At 36.2% G+C, this 20,984-nt stretch overlaps 1 protein-coding gene across 1 annotated transcript; it reads left to right on the top strand.

The window, feature by feature from the left end:
* The first annotated feature begins 2,242 nt into the window (after window positions 1-2,242).
* On the top strand, window positions 2,243-20,773 carry RBM45 (RNA binding motif protein 45). Its single transcript, XM_020908352.2, has 10 exons — window positions 2,243-2,687; window positions 6,428-6,550; window positions 8,380-8,506; window positions 10,711-10,833; window positions 11,611-11,790; window positions 12,673-12,802; window positions 12,969-13,053; window positions 14,269-14,432; window positions 16,676-16,876; window positions 20,520-20,773. The coding sequence occupies exons 1-9, from the start codon at window positions 2,388-2,390 to the stop codon at window positions 16,866-16,868; spliced, it is 1,425 nt and encodes a 474-aa protein (XP_020764011.1). The 5' UTR covers window positions 2,243-2,387; the 3' UTR covers window positions 16,869-16,876; window positions 20,520-20,773.
* Window positions 20,774-20,984: the final 211 nt, after the last annotated feature.

Below are 20,984 nucleotides of genomic sequence, written 5' to 3'. Positions count from 1 at the left end.
GACAAATTAGTAATCATTCTTTAAAATCTCAGAATTTTCAACTATTTTACTTCCATGTGATTTATAGTCAAATGTGACTTTATATGATTTGAAAAATAAAAAAAAATCTGTCATTATTGAGTGATGAAAATGTTCTATAACTGTGGAGATGGTTGCACAATTCTGGGAATACTAAAAAGCAATTAACTGAATTCTTTAAATGGGTGAATCATATATTTGAATTATATAGCAATAAATCTGTTTAAAATAGACAAGTCAAAGAAAAATTTATTTACTGTAATTTATAATATAGGTAAATTTCTTATTTTCCTTGAATATGTGGTATTATTTCACATGATTAAATGGTAAAGAAATTTTGCTTTCTCAGTATTACCCAATATTTCTGATTCTGGCTTTGTTCTTTCCAATCTTTCATTCCTTCTAAAATAAAATTAACTACTCTAAAATTCTCAGGATATCAATCAGTAATCTTGTTTTACAAAGAAGAGAGATTTCCCAGAAAATGCTGTTTAAAAAAATTATGCATTTTCCACTAGATGGCACTGGTGTTCAAATACTATTGCTGGAATACTGCACTTTCTTTACATCAAAAAAAATATTATATTACAACATTGTTTTCATCCACTTTGACTGGTCTGGGCAAGATAAACAGAAGTGGAAAATTAAGGTATTTCCTTAACTTGTTAAGCTCCAATGTAAACAGATTCCTCATTTTACAGACGTAGGATGTAATGCAAGGAGAAACTGTACCAATTTTGTGCTAAAACCTAAGTGAGAACCCAGAATCCCTAACTCAGTTGCCATCATACAACTATACAATATTAAGAATGGAAGAGTGTACACCATAGACAAATGGAATAAGAAATTAAATGTCTATCGTACATTGTACACGTCTCATTTGATCACTAGGCTATTAGTCCCATATATCTTATCTCAAATAATCCTATCTCGAGAAGCCCAATCTATTAATTTCATGAAGTAAGGAGAGAATCATTTACACATATCACTCATAACACATAGCAGACAGTCAAAAACATTTCTGAGCTAATAGAATGGATGAATTAATTAAGCTTGCTTATGTGCTAAATTGCTTCAGTCATGTTCAACTCTCTGTGACCCTATGGATTATAACCCACCAGGCTCCTCTGTACACGGCATTCTCCAGGCAACAGATATAGATCCTGGATTATAGTTGGTACACAATAAACAGTATTTATATGTTTTCATTCAGAGCAACCCAGGTCTTCAAGTTCCATTAACAGCAAGTTTTAGAAGTCAGTACCGATTTCCCACTTAATCTGAACCTTAGGGTTTCCCTGGTGACTCAGAGGATAAAGAATCTTTCTGCAATGCAAGAGATCCCTGTTGGAACCCTAGGTCGGGAAGATGCCCTGGAGAAGAGAATGGCAACCCACTCCAGTATTCTGGCCTGGAGAATTGTATGGACAGGGGAGTCGAGGGGTTGCAAAGAGTCTGACAGGACTGAGTGACTAACACTTTCACTTTAGCTTTCACATTTCTCCTAGCTCCACAGTTGCGTGTTGCATTTTTTCTGCCCTCAAACCACCCATGGTCGCTTGTGGGAATCGAGTACAGCGGCTCTGATGGTAAAGAATCTGCCTGCCAATGCAAGAGACAAAAACGATGTGGGTTTGATCCCTGGGGCCGGAAGATCCCCTGGAGTAGGAAATGGTAACCCACTCCAGTATTCTCGCCTGGAGGATCCAATGGACAGGGGAGCCTGGGGGGCTATATAGTCCATAGGGTTGCAAAGAGTAGGACATGACTGAAGCCACTTAGCACACACCAAGATGGAGTTGTCTTCTGGTTAGGGCTCTGCTGTTTGTATTAATATTTCTGTTGCCTTTTGTTATGCGATGGGCCCCAATTCTTCATCTCAATCTTCTCAACAATAAGACTGGAGTTAGATGATCAGCAGTAAAGCTGAACAGTTTTAAGTTAGTCCTATGGAGCTGTTCTTGTGAGCTTACGGCCAAAATGGCAGGTTTGGTGGAAGAGTCCATGGGCTGTAAAGGATGGGCAGAGCCAGCAACAGGAAAGCTCTCCCGCCAGACAGGGCTCTTCTAGCAACAGGGAACCAGGGTTGCACACCTGAAGTGTGGGCCTTGGCTCCACGGGACTGGGGGCCTGGACTGCGTCGGGCTCCCCCGGGCCGCTAGGGGGCGCTGAAGGCTGCCCAGCACCCCCCACCCCGGAAGCCGTCTCACTGCGCGTCCGGCCTGCGCCGGGAGCCAAACTTTTCAGTCTTCCGGAAACGGACCCCTGACCGGCAACGGCTGGGTGTGGTGCGACGGTCGTGGCTGGCGCGGCTGGAGCTAGAGGAGTAAAGGGGTGCGAGCCTGTATTCCGCTCCGGGGTGGAGCACCATGGACGAAGCGGGCAGCTGTGCAAGCGGCGGAGGCTTCCGCCCGGGCGTGGACAACCTGGACGAGCCGCCCAACAGCCGCATCTTCCTGGTGATCAGCAAGTACACTTCCGAGTCGGTGCTGAGGGAGCGCTTCTCGCCGTTTGGGGAAATTCAGGACATCTGGGTGGTGCGGGACAGGCACACCAAGGAGTCCAAGGGCATCGCCTTCGTCAAGTTTGCCCGCAGCTCGCAGGCCTGTAGGGCCATGGAGGAGATGCATGGCCAGTGCCTCACCCCCAGCGACACCAAGCCTATCAAGGTGCGGGTGCCCGGGACGCGATGTCCCGGCTGGGGGGCTCAGGGGAGCGGTTTCGGGGTGCGGGAAGGGCAGTGCATTCGCTCGCGGGAGCGGTCCGGGGCGAGGCGAGGGAAGGACCGCGTTGCAAAGAGGGTTTCCCAGGACCTCCCTGCGCGAAAATCTGCAAGAGGGTGCGGGAGATGAGGGACGCGGAGAGAACACCCTCTTCCGGGTCGGGCCAGGTTTCTGCGGCTACTCGGGCGGAGAGCTGCGGTGGCTGGGCCTTGCCCCACTCCCGCCGTCACCAGTTCAGCTCCCAACTCCGACCGTGACCTGCTATGAGAACTTTTGTTACTCTCCTCTCTCAGACGTCTTGGTTTACCACGTATAAAAGTAGTTAACTCTACTTTTCCCCACGTCGTAAGGTGCTTAACAACTTGATAAAAGTAGATTTAATTGTGGCCCTCTGAAGTTAGGCATTTTCCCAGTACCAAACAAAAGTATACATGTATATAATATTTAATTAAAACTACTACTATTGACTCTTTATCACACTTATGTAAAAATTTGTAATTTTTACGATTATAAATAAGCCCCTTTGTGAAGGTATTAATGTCATATTATTTGTTACTGTCACTTCTCTTTGAAAGTAAACTGCCTTAAAAAGAGCCAAATTAAGAAAAAAAAAAGCGGAAAACGAGCCAAATCATTGTGATGATAGTGTAAATTGTCTTATTATTAAATGCTTCTTGGCATATTCCTAGTTCACTTTGGTGGTATTTATATTTAGTTTCCACATCTAATTTATCTGTAAAATTAGTATACTGACACATGGCAGGAAGGGTGATTTTGAGGGTTATCTGATTTAATCTATCCTTTTAGCACAGTGCCTGGTATAAGGTAAGCCCTCTTGTACCATGTTTGTCCATAGTAACAGCCTCTTCCCTATAGTTCCTTTAGCAGAAAACAGAGGAGCGGGGAAATGCCAAACACATTAGACAATAGGCATTCCATCTCCTCCCACCTTCTAAACAGTCTGAAATAAGTCAAAACAGATCATTAATGAAGTTAAGTGTAAGGCCACAGCATATAAAATCGAGGGGACAAACTTTCTACAAAGAGTCAATAAATATTTTAGGCTTTGTGACTCACATACAGTTTCTGTCACACATTCTTTTTGTTTTTTAACAACCCTCAAAAAAATGTAAAAGCAGTTCTTAGATTATGGACTATAGAAAAGCAGGAAGTTGAAGTTTGTTGACTCCTGCACTTGGTTGATAATTTTCATCTTCTTTCAACTATGATCTTAGCAGAGAGAATTTCTGTACTTTGAATATAACCACAGTGGTCTCCTGGGAAGCTTTCCCAAATGCCCCAAATTTGAAACATATAGACCCCCTCTTTCCTTGACTAAATTCCTACAAGAAAAGTAAAAGTCTCAGCACTAAAATGTATCCTTCCCTTTTAGCCACAGAGAAATTAAATGGTTCCCAAAGATAAAGTTTAAATTTTGTTTGTCATATTGCCCACTCAGTTTCAGCCAGAGGGTTTTTGGGCTACAGTGCTTAGCTGGACAGTCTAAGTTCACTCTTCACAGTGCCCACCGTGTTCCACTGCATTGTTGTGGGGTGTTTTTTTTTTTTTCTGTTTTTCAGTATTTCCAGTTAAATTAATTCAGCTTCAGTTTTCTTCATGTACTTTGCTTTTGCAAAGTTTCAAAAGTCCTACAAGATAAATAAGAAAATTTTAATAACAGGCCTACAGCCAAAAAGGATTGTACAAATGAGAGTCCAATAAGTGATCAACTATATTATCTTGAGGAAAAGGGTAAAACCTAGAAACTGGAAGAATAAAATATTAGGCGAAATCATCAAGTAGGTGGTTAATTATTATACATATCTACTTAGATATTGTCTCCTCTATCAGAAATTTGAAATGCTCCAGTCTTCTAAAATTTAGAAACTTGTGATCTGATGGCAACTCCAGTCACAAAGAGTACTTGAGACTTTTTTTCTCCTAGTGTCTTCTCATATACTTAAAGGTTCCCTATTTGTATTTCCCTACAGACCATCCATTACTTAATATATCCACTGGACTAACTTTCTAGTGGGCTATTTCTGTGTTATTCAGTACTCTATACTTAATACCTCATACAGTGTTTGGCATTTGGTATGTTTATTGATGGCATTTGGTATGTTTATTGAAGGAATAACATGGAAGTAGATGTTCTCTAGAGATGTCTCCAGCTATATCTTGTAAGCAAGGTTCTACACCTCTGTGACAGCTGCTTTCCAAGCAAATATAATGACCCTCTTTTTCAGGATTTCTAAAATACTTATAAATTCTTTGGTTTTTTAGTTACTGCCTCCTACCTCTGAAATTCAAGTTTTCCCCACTGAGTGGTATATAGCCCCTCTTCAAAGACAGAAGAAGACAAGAAATTCAAGGGCCCTGTATTATGGTGATTTACATTAATTCTATTACATTTCTTCAAGAAAAATAAACGTAGCCATATGCTCGTAGCTCTATAAACAAATCCATAACCGTAGTTAACACATGCTTCTAGAATAGTGTAAAACCAAAGCAATTTTAAAAATAAAAGCAATACCACAAAGCAAATTACACTCCAAGTAATAACCTAATGTCACAGATGATATTTCAGTAGATCTAAATTGCTAATAGAGAAACAGAGCCTCAGTTCATTGTGTGCATTTTCTTGCTCACATAAGTCATTCAGGTGGTAACTGAGATGATCCAGAATATAGTTGGGTTATCTCTTTTAAGGATTAATATTAGAAAGCAAGCAAAAATATGGCCATCTAGACTTAAATCCAACTATATCAATATTAAACATAAACTGGCTCCTATTAAAAGTCAGGGATTGTCAGAATATTTTTTTAAAGGCCAAACTAAGTGCTGTTTACAAGAGATGCAGTTTAAGTATAAAGATACAAAGTGGTTGAAAATATTGACTAAAAGAATAGAAAAAGTTGATAAAAGGATAGAGAAAGCTGGTATGGTATCAGACAAAAATGGTTTTCAACAGGAAGAGTATTAACAATAATTTCCTAAAAATAAAAATATCAGTCAAAAAGTACAAAATAATTCCAAATGTTTATGCAGCCAATAGTAGAACTTCAGAATACATGAAGCATTATTAATAGAACTAAAAGGAGGAAAGATAAATTCATAATCATATTTTGACACTCAGTCTCTGATAGAAAAGGAAACAAAGTAAGTATGTGTGACATTTTAGTAACACTTAATCAATTGTGTAACTGACATTTGTTGACCACTACCCCACAATCATTCTCTCTCTGCACTGCCTCTTGCTCTTGGTATATGTGTGTGTGAGTCGCTCAGTCGTGTAGTAATGTCTGACTCTGCGATCCTGTGAACTGAAGCTCACCAGGCTCCTCTGTCCATGGAATTCTCCAGGCAGAATTACTGAAGAGGGTTGCCATTCCCTTCTCTAGGAGATCTTCCCAACCCAGGGATTGAGCCCAGGTCTCCACATTGCGGACAGATTAAATACAAAAGGAAAAAATTTTTGAAAAAAACCATAATGTGATGATTAGTGTCATCTCATAAAAAGTCACTACAATAAAATTTACTTTAAAATGTTGTTTGATGAGATCCTATCACATTATATGTAACCTAACAAGAATCTTACACTAATAATGAAGTAAGTATTCTTAAGAAATAGAAAAACAGTTGACTGATATTTCTGCATTTTTCTTTGGGGTTTGTTTGTTTCTTAGGTTTTCATTGCTCAGTCCAGATCATCTGGAAGTCACCGAGATGTTGAAGATGAAGAACTTACAAGAATATTTGTTATGATACCAAAGTCCTACACAGAAGAAGATCTACGGGAAAAATTTAAGGTGCTTCTAATAGCTGACGTTCGTGATAATTTACAATCTTAAATTGGTTGTACAATTACTAAATCTTACGTTGTTTGAGTTAGATCATTAGATTGGTGGTGGAGAATTAAATAACTTTTTAAGTCACTTATTTCAATCTAGCTTTTAAATGTTAAAACTAAAATAATTTTTTTGAAAATATATATGAAACCTGGAAAATATTAATGATGGTGTTTCTCCCCCATTTAGCAAAAATACAGATTCAGGAAATTGAAGTGTAAAGCTCAGAGTTTTAAATAAGGTCACATACCTGATTATGCAGTGGGGCCATTTTTCATGCCCAGGCTGTCTGAATCCAGAATCTGCTCTTGGTCTTGAAGATTTCGAAGCACCCTCTTAACTCTAGTCTCTATTGCCTCTCACTGAGGTACATCAGTGTATGAACTGAGTGTTTGAACTGTACTATCTCACATTTACTGTAAGCTTGTGACGTGTTGATGTACTTATTCACATAAAGGCTTATCCTTTATAGTTTATGTTTTAAAATTAGGCCTTTGAAGGAGTTATACTGAAAGAAAAAAAAATTACCTATAGCTCTCAGTTTACCTACTTTAGCTAGATTGTAGTCAGTGTAATTTGGAGACAACTTAAAATCTCTTTTTAGCCTTTGAATTTTATATGCAGTGATACACTTTCATAAAAACTATTTCAAAAGTAATTTTAAAATTGTCTTTTGAGTTGTAATTTTTTATTATTTTTCAGTGCCTTTCCAACTACTGAATCACTGTGGGCAATAAGCAAGAAGGAAAACAAGTAATAAAAAGTAACTTTAAAACTTCCTCTGTCCTACCTAAATGAGGATTGGATAAAATACTTGAAAAATAACAAATACTAAATATATATACTCCATACTTTTTCCCAATAGTAAGAAAACAGTTCATACATTCTATACTGACAAACTTTTATCCTTTTCTGAGTGAGCACATATGGCATTTTTATATATAGTAAAGTTACTAATTGGTGTCTGTAAAATAAATAATAAACAGAATTTATACCCCGTATTTCTCCCAACATTAAAAGTAAACACTTACCACATATTTCTTACATAGCGTATTAACTTTTTGAGTGAACCAGGATATTTTAAAGATGTACTTTGAGAAGCACTGCTTCAAAAGAATACATAATTATTTATTTATGTTTATGTTAAAAGGCAGATAAATAATTATAGGTAATATTTACTGAGTGTTGACTATGTCCCAGCCCCTGTTTAGGCACTTTAGGTGTATTTTGTTCTTTTAACCCTTAAAACAACCCTCTGGGTAGGTACAGCTATTAGCCCCATTTACCAGGTAAGGAGATAGACTCAGAGAGGGCAACTCAGCTGCCCAGTTTTTAAGTGGCTGATTTGGATAAAGAAGATTCAGTTCCAGAGTCTCTGGAGTAAGGCTTTGAAGCTGTCCAGACCATGAACAAATTCTTATTCTACCTCCATGGCTTCGGCAAGTTATTTGATTTCTCTAAGGCCCAGTGTCCTTGTCTGTGAAATAAGCAATGTAACATATATATCCTTGAAGGACTGTTGTAACAATAAAGTGATATATGTAAAGCAAATGTTCAGTAAATAAAAAGCATCATTATTTTGGTTATGTTATTATTTGGTTTTTATCATCATTAAGATTATTTTTCTAGCACCTTATTAGTTTGTGACATACTTATTCCATTATTAAAAAGTTTCTGTTTTCTTTTTTTAGCAAGCAAGAAGATCAGTAAACAGATTTTAAGTTAGTTCTGAAATCTGTTCAGTTTATTAATCTTGACTCCTCTAAGATCATTTCTTTTAACTCTCATAGGTGTTTGGAGATATCGAGTATTGCAGCATTATTAAGAATAAAGTAACTGGAGAAAGTAAAGGCTTGGGCTATGTTCGATACTTAAAACCATCACAAGCTGCCCAAGCAATAGAAAACTGTGATCGAAGTAAGGATGTGTTCATTTATCATTGTTATTTGAAAAAGTGCTAATCTAATTATCTGAATAGTTGTTTGTGCTAATAGCCATACCTGCTAATTTAATCTCAGCAATGGTAATTTAAATATATACAGTCTTAGGGTGAAAATAATTTGGGGGTTATTATTAAGCATTCATTGAGGCACTGTCTTGAAAAATATAAGCAACTGCATTAACTCATTAAGTGAAAATGCTGTTGTCCTAGTTTCATTAGTATTCCTACAGGGCTTTGGGTTTATTAAATTATTTTAGAATTTTAGAAATTAAAAACATTGACTAGCCCTTTCAGGTTGGGTTTGTTTTTGTTTTTTTTTAATATTTATTCTTTGTATTTTAAAGAAATTCAAGTAGTCTGTAATATTTGTTTGTGTATGACTTAAACCCTAAATAGAAGTAAGTATACTAATAAATATATAATTAATAAAGATAGGGTTTTCAAGATTTGATAACTTTGGAAAGTAAATGCACATTGGCTTAATTTGAAGCTAGAGTGACATTACTGTTATTGGTGTACATTCTGAAGAATTAGAACTTTAGAGACCAAGGAAGATATTCTTTGTTGTCATACTTCTGATTATATTGAGCTTTAGAAATGAGATGTAGAATATTTATTTCAGTTAGTGGGTTTCAGGATATTATAAAATAAATACATACTGGAAATAATTATTGTTAATCAGTAGAGCGCTTAGATAATCCTAAGTTACACACCAAAATTTTCTCTTAGATCCTTCTAAATTTATCAACCAGCCAGCATTAATTGAGTACCTATGGTATATTCATCAATATAACTAGAGGGATACAACTGGAATTTATATAGCAATCCTGACATTTAAGGAATTTATAGCTATAAATTTAATGGCCATAAATTAAAATTTATAGCTATAAATTATCTTGGATAGCCAAGATCTAATAAGCAAAAAATAGTTGAAGAGTTAGAGGATTTTTTTAAGCTCTTTGAAAGCAAGGTATATGTCTTCTTTATCAGTGTCTGTCACCCCAAGTACCTAGTCCTACTCTTAGTAGTTCTCAGTATAGTAGTGAGCCCTCAGTTAAGACTTACTGAGATCTCTAGCAAAGATTTTGTCATTTAGAGTAGTCTCAATAAAAATATGCCAGATGAAAAAATGTTTAAAAGTGTGTGATATTGCCTATCAGTGGTGAAAAACAAGTGCACCAGTACAGCATGAAAATACATCTGGAGTAGAATTTGCATTTGGTGTGGAGTAGCCAGGACAGACGATGAGAGCAATGTTAGTAAAGACATAAAATATCTAAGAAATAAATATCTTTGCCTTATAGTGTGAAGGCAACAATCTGAGTAAACCTTGTTATTCCTGTTGAAAAAGTAATCTAGGTACAATTGAACCATATTCAGGAGGTTATGAAAAGTTCAAGCTTAGTCCACATTAGAACTTCCCTTGAAGATTGCTTCAAGAGAAGAAAAATAGCAAAAACTATTTCAGGATCAGTGATCTAAACACAGTATCAAGAGTGAATTTCCAGAGAAAGAATTCAAAAGGTGGTTTTATCCTTTTTGGAGCCACTGAATAATATGGTGAAAGCTGTGAACCTTCTCCCTTTGAAATACGCCCACGTGCGCATACACATAAAGCTCATTTTTGGACACCTGGTTAAAACTCTTAACCCAGAGGCAAATAGATCAGTCGAAAGATTGTTGTAATTAATTGAAGAGAATATAATTTTAAAACAGGCAGGGAAATTGGAGTAAAAGGTAGCATCCTCTAAGTACATTTCAAAGGAAGAATCTTGATGGCAGTTGGGTGTGAAGAAGCACTGTTAGATTTTGATGTTGAGAAGCCTGAGGGAATGAATGATGATGTCATCTGTAATAGGGATTGATTGATCAGTGAATGAATGATGATGATGATGTCATCTGTAGTAGGGATTGATTGATTGATTGATTGGAAAGGATAGGATAGAATCGCTGGTCTTTCATGTCTCTATTGACCCATAATTTGGGATTCTTGCTGTTTCTCATTTACTCTTCTATCTTTCAAAAAAACAAAAATATAGGTAAGTCTGGTGGATATGGTTGTTTGTATAGATTTTGTTTTATACAATTATAAAACTAAATCAAGCAGTAGCAGTTGAATATATTTGTAAGTGTGTTAAATTTGCTATAAAGTTTGAAATTTATAGATTGTCTTTTTCAGGTTATAGGGCAATCTTGGCTGAACCTAAAAATAAATCATCTGAATCGTCAGAACAAGATTATTATAGTAATATGAGGCAGGAGACTTTGGGACATGAACCTAGGGTAAATATGTTTTCATTTGGTAAGTAGGCTATCTTTACTTTAATGGTATAAGTAGTAAATATTAAGTCTGATTTGGAGATTTTTTTTTTTAATATTCTTTTATCAGCAGTCTAAATCTCCCACAGTACATAAGAGAATTTATAGGATTTTTTTTAAGTTGGTCATGATCCCTAATGTCCTTATTCTTTAACATTTATTTTAACTTATTTCCAGTTAGGGTTTTTTTATGGCTAGTTTTGCATTATCTAAGTGTTACACTATGTCACTGTCATTATGTGACGATGAGTTGCTACGTATCTGATTGAGTTGCTGATCAAGAAGTCTGGAAAACTTACATAGCTATCCCCTCAGTATGAATCCTAAAATTTTATGCCTAAATTACTGATGCTTTAAAATTAGGGTTAGAGAAAAGAGCAGAATGATAAAAGTAAAAGTTAAAAAAAGGGGGGAAATGTATGATGATAGTGAGACCTGTAACTGTTATTTAGCATAAACATCCTTTTAGGGGAAATACTTGCCATATTTTGCCATTTTGCATAGTAAGCATATTCCTGTGAAGTTAGACTACACATTTCGGCTTACATTTTTGAACAGAGGCGAGGAAATGGGGGCAGTTGTCTGTTTTCTCATCCTGTCTCTGCTGATAGTGCTGATGACTAGCATCCTACAGAAAACAGTGCCTTAGATCAATGCAGAGGACTTAATGACAGTTCATTTTATTTTCTAGTACTTAAAATGTTAAATGAATCTTTGAATAGAAATGTAAAGATCTGCTTTTTTTTCTGTATTGTTGGAGAACAACAATCTGAATTTTCAAGTTTTGACAAGAATGACAACAGAGGCCAGGAAGCTATCTCCAAACGCCTGTCAGTTGTATCAAGAGTTCCTTTTACTGAAGAGCAGCTTTTCAGCATTTTTGATATAGTACCAGGCTTGGAATACTGTGAAGTCCAACGAGATCCTTATTCTAACTATGGTAAAATAATGTCTTTATTGTTTATAAATGTACTGTGGTCTGTTAAAATGGCTTTTCTCCAGTGGCACTTTTAAAAATTTTTTATTGGAGGACAGTTGATTTACAATCTTGTGTTAGTTTCAGATGTACAGTAAAGTGAATCAGTTAAACATGTACCTATATCCACCCTTTTTTAGATTCTTTTCCCATATAGGTCACTATAGAGTGCTGAGTGGAGTTCCCTGTGCTAGACAGTAGGTCCTTAATAGCTATCTGTTTTATATATAGTAGTGTTACGTGTCAATCCCAGTCTCCCAATTTATCCTCACCCCCCCCAAAAAGCTCTTCAAAAGAATGTGAAATATGTGAGTCTGATCCGAAACCCTCTATCTATTCCCTACTTTTTGGTTTTCATACATTTATCACTTTTTCTCTCTATGTCATTTCAGCTAGCCAAGATGACTGTATATTCTTTTCGTATATCACTTCTCATTTCATTTCCTACTCAGTATGATACGGAAAATTTTAGAATTTTGAAGTTTATTTCATAGAATTGAAACATTAAGAAAACTTCGTTGGTTTTTAAGGTGTATCTCTGTCATACAAGAAAAGCCAGCATCTTTAAATTCTTTGGATAGAACTTAAGCTAATGATACTCTTTTTAAAAAAAATATCATATTCATGTTTGTACGAAAATCTGGTTCATATTTTGCTTTATAGGAACATGACTGTTGAACACATGTATCAATATAAAAGAATTTTGTTTTCTGATACATTTGATTATATATTATTAATGTTGTGATATTGTGTCTTTCTATGTTGTTTTATCTTTGTGACAACACAGACTCTAGGTTTTAAGTCTCCTTTCTTTTTAATTCCCATATATTCTCTGCTTTTTTCTAGGTCATGGAGTGGTTCAGTATTTTAATGTAGCATCAGCTATTTATGCAAAATACAAGTTACATGGATTTCAGTACCCTCCTGGGAATCGGATAGGTGTTTCCTTCACTGATGATGGGAGTAATGCAACAGAGTAAGTACCATTCCAGGAGCTAGTCTAAAGCCAGACTTTGGGTGTGCTTGCCATGACTAAATAGAAAACAATTGACCTCTCAGGTGAGGAAGTCATGCAAAGCAAGTTGTTGTTGAGAGACTTGAGTATTTCTAGTTTTCTGTAAATTACCTGTTCTTATCTCCAGTCTCCTTAGGAAAATGGCAACGCAGATGGTAGCTGCACAGCTTGCATCAATGGTGTGGAATAACCCAAGTCAGCAGCAATTTCTGGTAAGTAGGTAAGAATTTTAACATTACAGTACACCATTAGGGTATAAAATAAATGTGGCCTCTGTTTATTACCTGTGTAAGAAAATGTTCAGAGATATAGTAAAAGACCACATCAGTTCAGTTCAGTTCATTCACTTAGTCATGTCCGACTCTGCAACCCCATGAATCGCAGCACGCCAGGCCTCCCTGTCCATCAGCAACTCCCGGAGTTTACCCAAACCCATGCCCATCGAGTCAGTGATGCCATCCAGCCATCTCATCCTCTGTCATCCCCTTCTCCTCCTGCCCCCAATCCCTCCCAGCATCAGGGTCTTTTCCAATGACTCAGCTCTTCTCATGAGGTGGCCAAAGTACTAGAGTTTAAGCTTCAGCATCAGTCCTTCCAGTGAACACCCAGGACTGATCTCCTTCAGGAGGGACTGGTTGGATCTCCTTGCAGTCCAAGGGACTCTCAAGAGTCTTTTCCAACACCATAGTTCAAAAGCATCAATTTTTCAGCGCTCAGCTTTCTTCACAGTCCAACTCTCACATCCATACATGACCACTGGAAAAACCATAGCCTTGACCAGACGGACCTTTGTTGGCAAAGTAATGTCTCTGCTTTTTAATATGCTGTCTAGGTTGGTCATAACTTTCCTTCCAAGGAGTAAGCGTCTTTTAATTTCCTGGCTGCAATCACCATCTGCAGTGATTTGGGAGTCCCAAAAAATAAAGTCTGACACTGTTTCCACTGTCTCCCCATTGATTTCCCATGAGGTGATGGGACCAGATGCCATGATCTTAGTTTTCTGAATGTTGAGCTTTAAGCCAACTTTTTCACTCTCCTCTTTCACTTTCATCAAGAGGCTTTTTAGTTCCTCTTCACTTTCTGCCATAAGGGTGGTGTCATCTGCATATCTGAGGTTGTTGATATTTTTCCCGGCAATCTTGATTCCAGCTTGTGCTTTATCCAGCCCAGCATTTCTCTTGATGTACTCTGCATATAAGTTAAATAAGCAGGGTGACAATATACAGCCCTGACGTACTCCTTTTCCTATTTGGAACCAGTCTGTTGTTCCATGTCCAGTTCTAACTGTTGCTTCCTGACCTGCATACAGGTTTCTCAAGACCACATAGGTGCCATGATAACACATCTATTTTTAGCTCTTGACTTACTATAAAATCCCTAAAGTGCGGTTTTTTCTTTTTCTCACTTTGAACCTAATTCTCCAATAGCAATTTGGAGGAAGTTCTGGATCACAGCTGCCTCAAATCCAGACGGATGTTGCACTACCATCATGCAAAAAAAAAGCTCCTCCTGACACTCCTGTGAAGGAAAGACTTTTTATCGTGTTTAATCCACATCCTTTGCCTTTAGATGTACTAGAAGATATATTCTGGTAAGATTTCAGTTCCATAGAGTTATATTTTATTTTACCTTATTATTTAAAACTTTTTTGGTTTTTTCGGCCACGCATCATGTAGGATCTTAGTTCCCCAACTGGGGACCAAACCCACACCTTCATTGGAAGAGCAGAGTCATACCAGGACTTAACCTGGTGGTCCAGTGATTAAGACACTATGCTTCCAATGCAAGGCATGCAAGTTCGATCCCTGGTGTGGAACTAAGATCTCATATGCTGTGTAGAGCAGCCAAAACAAAGTTTGTTTTAATTTTAATAAATATTTTAAAATAATATAATTTATGTAAACTAGACATTTAAGCATTCTTGCAATCTGGAAACTTCCTGTGTCCAGTACCTCTCAGGTGGAGATGATTTGTTCTGTGGTTGTAAAAAGTCTGTGGTTTTATATCACCTTTAAAAATACATAGTTAGTTATCTCCTTTTCTTTGTTATTTATATGTCTTAAATCCCCACACAGAATTTCCTTCTATTTTGTTTTGAAGACATAAAACATATAGTATTATTTTGCAAATTACATACATAGAATGAACAAATCATTTGTTTCTTGATAGAAAATACATGTGTATAGATCTGGCCTATGGAATTCTTTTCCTTTTCCTTTGCAGTTGTAATCAACTAAACAGTGTTTACTAAGCATCTTCTATTTTGTCAGCACGCTATTGGATCCTTAAGGATAATATAATTACATTGAGTAAAAAATTACTTGATTGTAATGCTTACTGTTATATATAATAAGTATTAAAAAAGGGAAGACACTTGTTTCCAGTATAACTTCTTTAACCTTAACATATTCTTTTTGATCTTTTCCTATTTGCCTTACAACAATGTTAGTGAATTAAAAGATAGATAGAAAACTTGTTAAAGAGTTTCAGAAAATATCAGCAATGTGGTTCAAGTGTTTTGATTTTTATCTAACTAATTGATTCTGTTTCATTTATTAACCTCTCTTCTGTACCTGCTAAGTGCCAGAGACATTGTGTAAACATTATATCAATATTATGTAAACAAGACATAATAGTTCTTATCCTCTTAGAACTGATCACATGTAGGAGACAGATAAGTGAATAGGAAATTACAACTAGAGAGGTTAGTGTTGTGAAAAGGAATGTTCAGGCTATGAAATATATGGGAGGGGCAACTGCTTTAGAAAGTCAGAGAATGCTTCTTGGAAGAAGAAAGGTTTCTTTGGAGGATAAAAATAATTTAGCCAAGGAAGAAACTTGGGCATGTGGGTGGTTACTCCTGCCAGAGAGAACATGAAAAGAGGTTGTGGGAATATAGGATTTAGGAGATGAGGAAAGATGGAGCAGGAAGAGCTCAGGGACCCAAGTCAAGAAAGGCCCACAAGCTGTTAGGGAGTTCATCCTTACCCTGGAGGCAGAAAGAGCGGCCAGAGGGACTCTGTGGCGGGAAATGATCCTTTCTGTGTTTTAGAAAAATCACTCAGAAGACAGGGTAGAGAATGGGTTGGAGAGGGATAAGCCCAGGGTGCAGGGAAACTAGTGAAGAAGGTATTTGTTGTTGTTTCTGTTCAGTTGCCCAATCTGAATCTTTGCAACCCCATTGACTGCCGCACACCAGGCTTCCCAGTCCTTCACCGTCTCCTGGAGCTTACTCATACTCACGTCCATTGAGTCGGTGATGCTATCCCACCATCTCATCCTCTGCTCTCCCTTTTTCCTCCTGCCTTCTGTCTTTCTCAGCATCAAGGTCTTTCCAGTGAGTCAGCTCAGGTGGCCAAAGTATTGGAGTTTCCACTTCAGTTTCAGTCCTTCCAATGAATATTGAGGACTGATTTCCTTTAGGATTGACTGATTTGAACTCCTTGCTGTACAAAGGACTCTCAAGAGTCTTTTCAGCACCACAGTTTGAAAGCATCAATTCTTTGGTGCTCAGCTTTTTTTATGGTCCCACTCTCACATCCATACATGACTACTGCAAAAACCATAGCTTTGACTATACGGACCTTTGTTGAAGAAGGTATTAGAATAAACTAAGAAAAAGATAATGATGCTCACAATGAGGAAAAAGACCTGAGTGAGAGTGAAGAGAGATTAATTGATAGAGGAAATGTTTAACAAGAAAAATGGACACATGCTAGATTGGATGTGCGGAAAGGAGTGAAAAAGGAGTCCAGAATGGATCCTGACTTTTAGACCTGAGTGTCTATGCTTAACAGTTTCAGTTGATCTCTTTTTCTTTTTTTTAACTTTCAGTCGATTTGGTAACCTGATTGAAGTTTACCTTGTGTCAGGAAAAAATGTGGGGTATGCCAAGTATGCTGATAGACTAAGTGCTAACGATGCCATTACAACTTTACATGGAAAGATCCTGAATGGAGTCAGACTCAAAGTTATGTTGGCAGACTCCCCAAGAGAAGAATCTAACAAACGACAAAGAACTTACTGATTCTTTAGGTAAGGTCTTTATAATATAAATTCTAAAACACATTGGCTAAATAGTATAATGAAAGGAATACATATAGAATTTCTTTTTAGGGATTTAGAAGTTGTTGGTTAAAAACACTGTGACTTAAAAGTTTGCTGAAAATTTTTACAATATATTTTTTAAACTTGGGCTTTTTAAACTTAAAAAAAAGTCTTTTATGTTTATTGGGAGAATGTTTTTGTCCTTCTGTAAAATAAAATCAGATTTCAATTTAGAAGATTAAATAGTATTTGTGTATGTGTGTGAATGTTTTAGATATTAAGAATTGGACTTCACTGTATGGTTACATAAACTCTAGGATTAGAAGACTTCTAAAGATTTTTTTAGCTAACATCTTAAGTTATGAATTGAGGTAATTTATGACAGTCTTTTGGAGGAGGACATGGCAAACCACTCTAGTATTCTTGCCTGAAGAGTCCCATGGACAGAGGAGCCTGATGGGCTATACAGTCCATGGGGTCATAAAGAGTCGGACACGACTAAAGCGACTTAGCATGCCCATGACAGTCTTTATAAAGTATGTCTTGACAGGCATTAGTGAAATGCCTAAAAAGCAATATCTAATACAGTTGACCCTTGAACAACATAAGTTTTAACTGCATGTATCCACTGTGAACATGTGGATGTTTTCAGTAGTAAGTAATACAACACTAGATCTGAGGTTGGTTGGGTCCAAGGTTGGTTGAATCTGTGGACGTAGAACTGTGGGTATGAAAGATCCACATTTATAAAAGGGTTCACGATAAGTGATATGCAGATTTTCAGCTGTGTAGAGGGTCACCACACCTAACATCCACATTGTTCAAGAGTGAATTATAAGGCATCTTTTTGGACCTAAATGGTATTTTTCTGGACTCATATTTGTGAATAAGTGCATTAAAACTACACATTCAGAAATAAGTGCATTAAAACTACACATTCATGTACATATGTGTAATTTCAAAAATAACCTTGACAGTTTACCAAAAACTCTTTGTCAATTATACATAATACTACATACAGCCTTCTGAATGCCTTTTTTGTTACTATTAAGAAATCAAACCTAAATTTCTATATATAGGACAGTTCACATCTCCACGGTTTGGGGAAACATTATTAAAAGTTAGCATTGTTCAACTCTTTCACTTTTTTATTCTGGAAATGAATTCTGAGTTTCTGGGGAAGCTGAGTGCTTCCCTGTTTCCACATACACACCCGCTTCCCAAGTCCACTGCTGGTCAAATAACAGCAGCTGGTAAGCACATCCGATTCAGTTTGAAGTTACTGGCTCAAAAGCAGTTTTCTTTTCATGAGGTTTTCTTTTCTGACCAGTTATGAGAACTCGCAAGTATCAGAATGAATTGTCTGGGTCCTTACTGCAGATGACTCTTCCTTGGCTGAAGCAAGTCACATGATTACTTCCTTCTTGCAGAAGGCACTTGTCGATAGAAGTGCCCATTGGGCCATTATGAATATCTCAATTTAGAAATATTTTCAAGTGTTATAAAATCCACTCCCATTACTTCATACAGTGTTGAAATATTAAATTTGCCAGTGAAGAAGAATTAACAAGTCTTTCTTAAAGCAGCTTTTTGTGTTTACAAATAAAATGTTAAGAACTGAATTCTCTTTAGACAAGCTGTCTTCTAAAATAGCATGCAAAGTTGCTTATTCATGTCTTTGACTCTTTCAAAATATAGGTAGTAATTCTTACTCTTATTCAAAGAATCTTTGTCCTTAAAAGAGGACAATACTAACTTCTTAATATGAGGAAAATATATAAATTACTCCTATGAGTGAGCCTTTTATACAATAATTATTTATACAGTATAGAGGATATTAGACTTAAAATCAGAAGATCTGGAATTGGGATTCCAGCTCTGACACTTAACTGTGATTTGGCAGTTATCTTCACCTTTCTGAGGCTGAGTTTCTCCACAGGATTATTGAGAGAAAATGAGTCAGCAAAATTCCTTATAAAATAAAATTTTAAAATACTTTGCAAGTGTGAGCTAAAACTCATGTATTGGTGACTTCATTGAAACTTTTTATGAGGCTGATTCATTTCAATGTATGACAAAAACCACTGCAATGTTGTAAAGTAATTAGCCTCCAACTAATAAAAATAAATGGAAAAAATAAAAATAAAAAAAAATACAAAATATTGCAAAGATACAGAAGAGTTACAAAAAAATAACTCTTACAATACCAGTTATAAAAAATAATATAACTGGTACCACTTATACCACCTAAATGTAACTGATTTTACACTTTTAGCATATTTGTTTCAGATATTTAAAAAAATAAAACATCACAGATTCAGCTAAAAAAAAAAAAAAAAAGAAACTTTTTATGTCATATCATCAAAAATGGTCAGAAATTAAGTTTAATGGTACAAAACCGCCTTCTGGCCAGCAGGTGTGTGAGAATGAAGCTTTAAAATACCATGTTTAAGGGTTATACTTCATCCAGTTCCCTAATTAGAGGAAGTGCGTATTCTTCAGCATGACTAGTCATGAAATACAAGTCTATCCTTTTTCCCTTTGTTGAACAGTTATACATATTCAGCGCAAAGATACAGTAGGGTCAGATGAGTTGAAAATGGTAGGACATAATGAACTGTGCTGGTTTTGAATGTCTTCTAGTTGTAGCACGGCTTTTTTATTTATTTTTCCTTTGAATCCTCATTTACTGTGGATTTCATAATGAAATTCACCTCTTCTGTTAGTATATTAAATATATTATTTTAAGGTTCCATGAAATAGTATGAAGACTTTCCTAAATTTTACATGATTGTAGCCACTGAAGATTTTGGGAGACAGGAGGGGACATTTTTTCAGTTGTTTCTTTAATTTTAAGAGAACACAAACACTGCTTATGAAGGTTAGTTCTTTTAGTCTGAGAAATAAGCTTAACTGAATTGTGCCTAGGAAATCGGAGAAGAAACTGGTCTAAGGATATCACTTTGAAAGTTGTTGAGTTCTATTTTGAGATAGATCTGATGTGCAAAATATGTTTCTCTTTCTATTTGAAGAAAACTCGAATTTTAGTATTTTAGAGCATCCTAATCTGTGTGTGTGTGTGTGTGTGTGTGTGTGTGTGTGTGTGTGTGTATAGGTCCATTTCCTTTTTTTAGTCACATAAAACAGTTTGTACAACTGTTGCTTTTTTCACTTCCTCTGTTTTGTATCTTGACATACTGTTTTGAGGGAAATCCCTCTTAACTTTATCCTTGTTTCTCAATTATTATTGAACAATTATGGTTAAATTAAATTTAGCTACCTAAAAGAACAAAATATTTTAGCATACATGCTCTAGTTGGACTCATGGTTAAGAAGACAAATACAAGCACCCACTCAATCAGCCTGGTGTGTAGGGATAAAACCCAAAGGTGTCATCCTCAAATCATGCATGATTTTTGTATGCATTTTCCCTCCAAAAATTTAGTACCCACTTGCATCATCCTTCTCAGTAAGTTTGGTTTTGCTTATTTGGGGACATCTGTGATTAAGTAAGCAGATAATATTGGGTATATTGAAATACGGGAACAACTAACATTTTAAGAATACTATATACAACAGCTCTCTCCTTCCAGGTGATGATTTTCATACTTGTGTTGTGTTCTTTCTACAGAACAAAAACTAAATAATGACATAATCCTCAGCTGACTGACTGAAAATGTGACTGGACGCACTCCCTGTGGACAGTTGACGGCTTTTTTTTCATATACCTGATAGTTTGTACGCAGCATTGTTTTGTCTGGGGAATAGGATTGTTGACATGTGTTTTTCAACCACACATTAATGCTAAAACTAATATATTAGTTGTTTCTTAGAGTAATATGTTGTTATGTGTGGCAGAAATAAAGTTTTCTTTGGTTAACTAAATCATGCCTTATTTATGTGAAAGATAAGAATGAGAAAAACTTAATAGACAGTGTTTAGAAATTTATTAAATGACATTTCATTGATTTTGAGATGCACATTTTTTCACATTTTTACACTCTGAAATTGGAAATATTTTGATATCAATCAGTAAATAATTAACAGCCTTTTTTTTTTTCTTTCTCAGTGGAACATAAAGGTGCTTTTTTCAGTC

Source organism: Odocoileus virginianus, chromosome 13 (genome assembly GCF_023699985.2).
Source record: "Odocoileus virginianus isolate 20LAN1187 ecotype Illinois chromosome 13, Ovbor_1.2, whole genome shotgun sequence".
In the NCBI taxonomy this organism is placed as follows: domain Eukaryota; kingdom Metazoa; phylum Chordata; class Mammalia; order Artiodactyla; family Cervidae; genus Odocoileus; species Odocoileus virginianus.
The sequence above is the reverse complement of the archived record's forward strand: the minus strand, read 5'-3'. Positions and strand labels throughout refer to the sequence as shown.

Bases quoted from the DNA above. Each gene is read 5' to 3' on its own strand.
- RBM45 (XM_020908352.2), top strand. From the start codon at position 2,388: ATGGACGAAGCGGGCAGCTGTGCAAGCGGCGGAGGCTTCCGCCCGGGC. The intron at 2,688-6,427 runs GTGCGGGTGCCC...TTTGTTTCTTAG, and splicing joins GCGACACCAAGCCTATCAAG to GTTTTCATTGCTCAGTCCAG. The intron at 6,551-8,379 runs GTGCTTCTAATA...TAACTCTCATAG, and splicing joins ATCTACGGGAAAAATTTAAG to GTGTTTGGAGATATCGAGTA.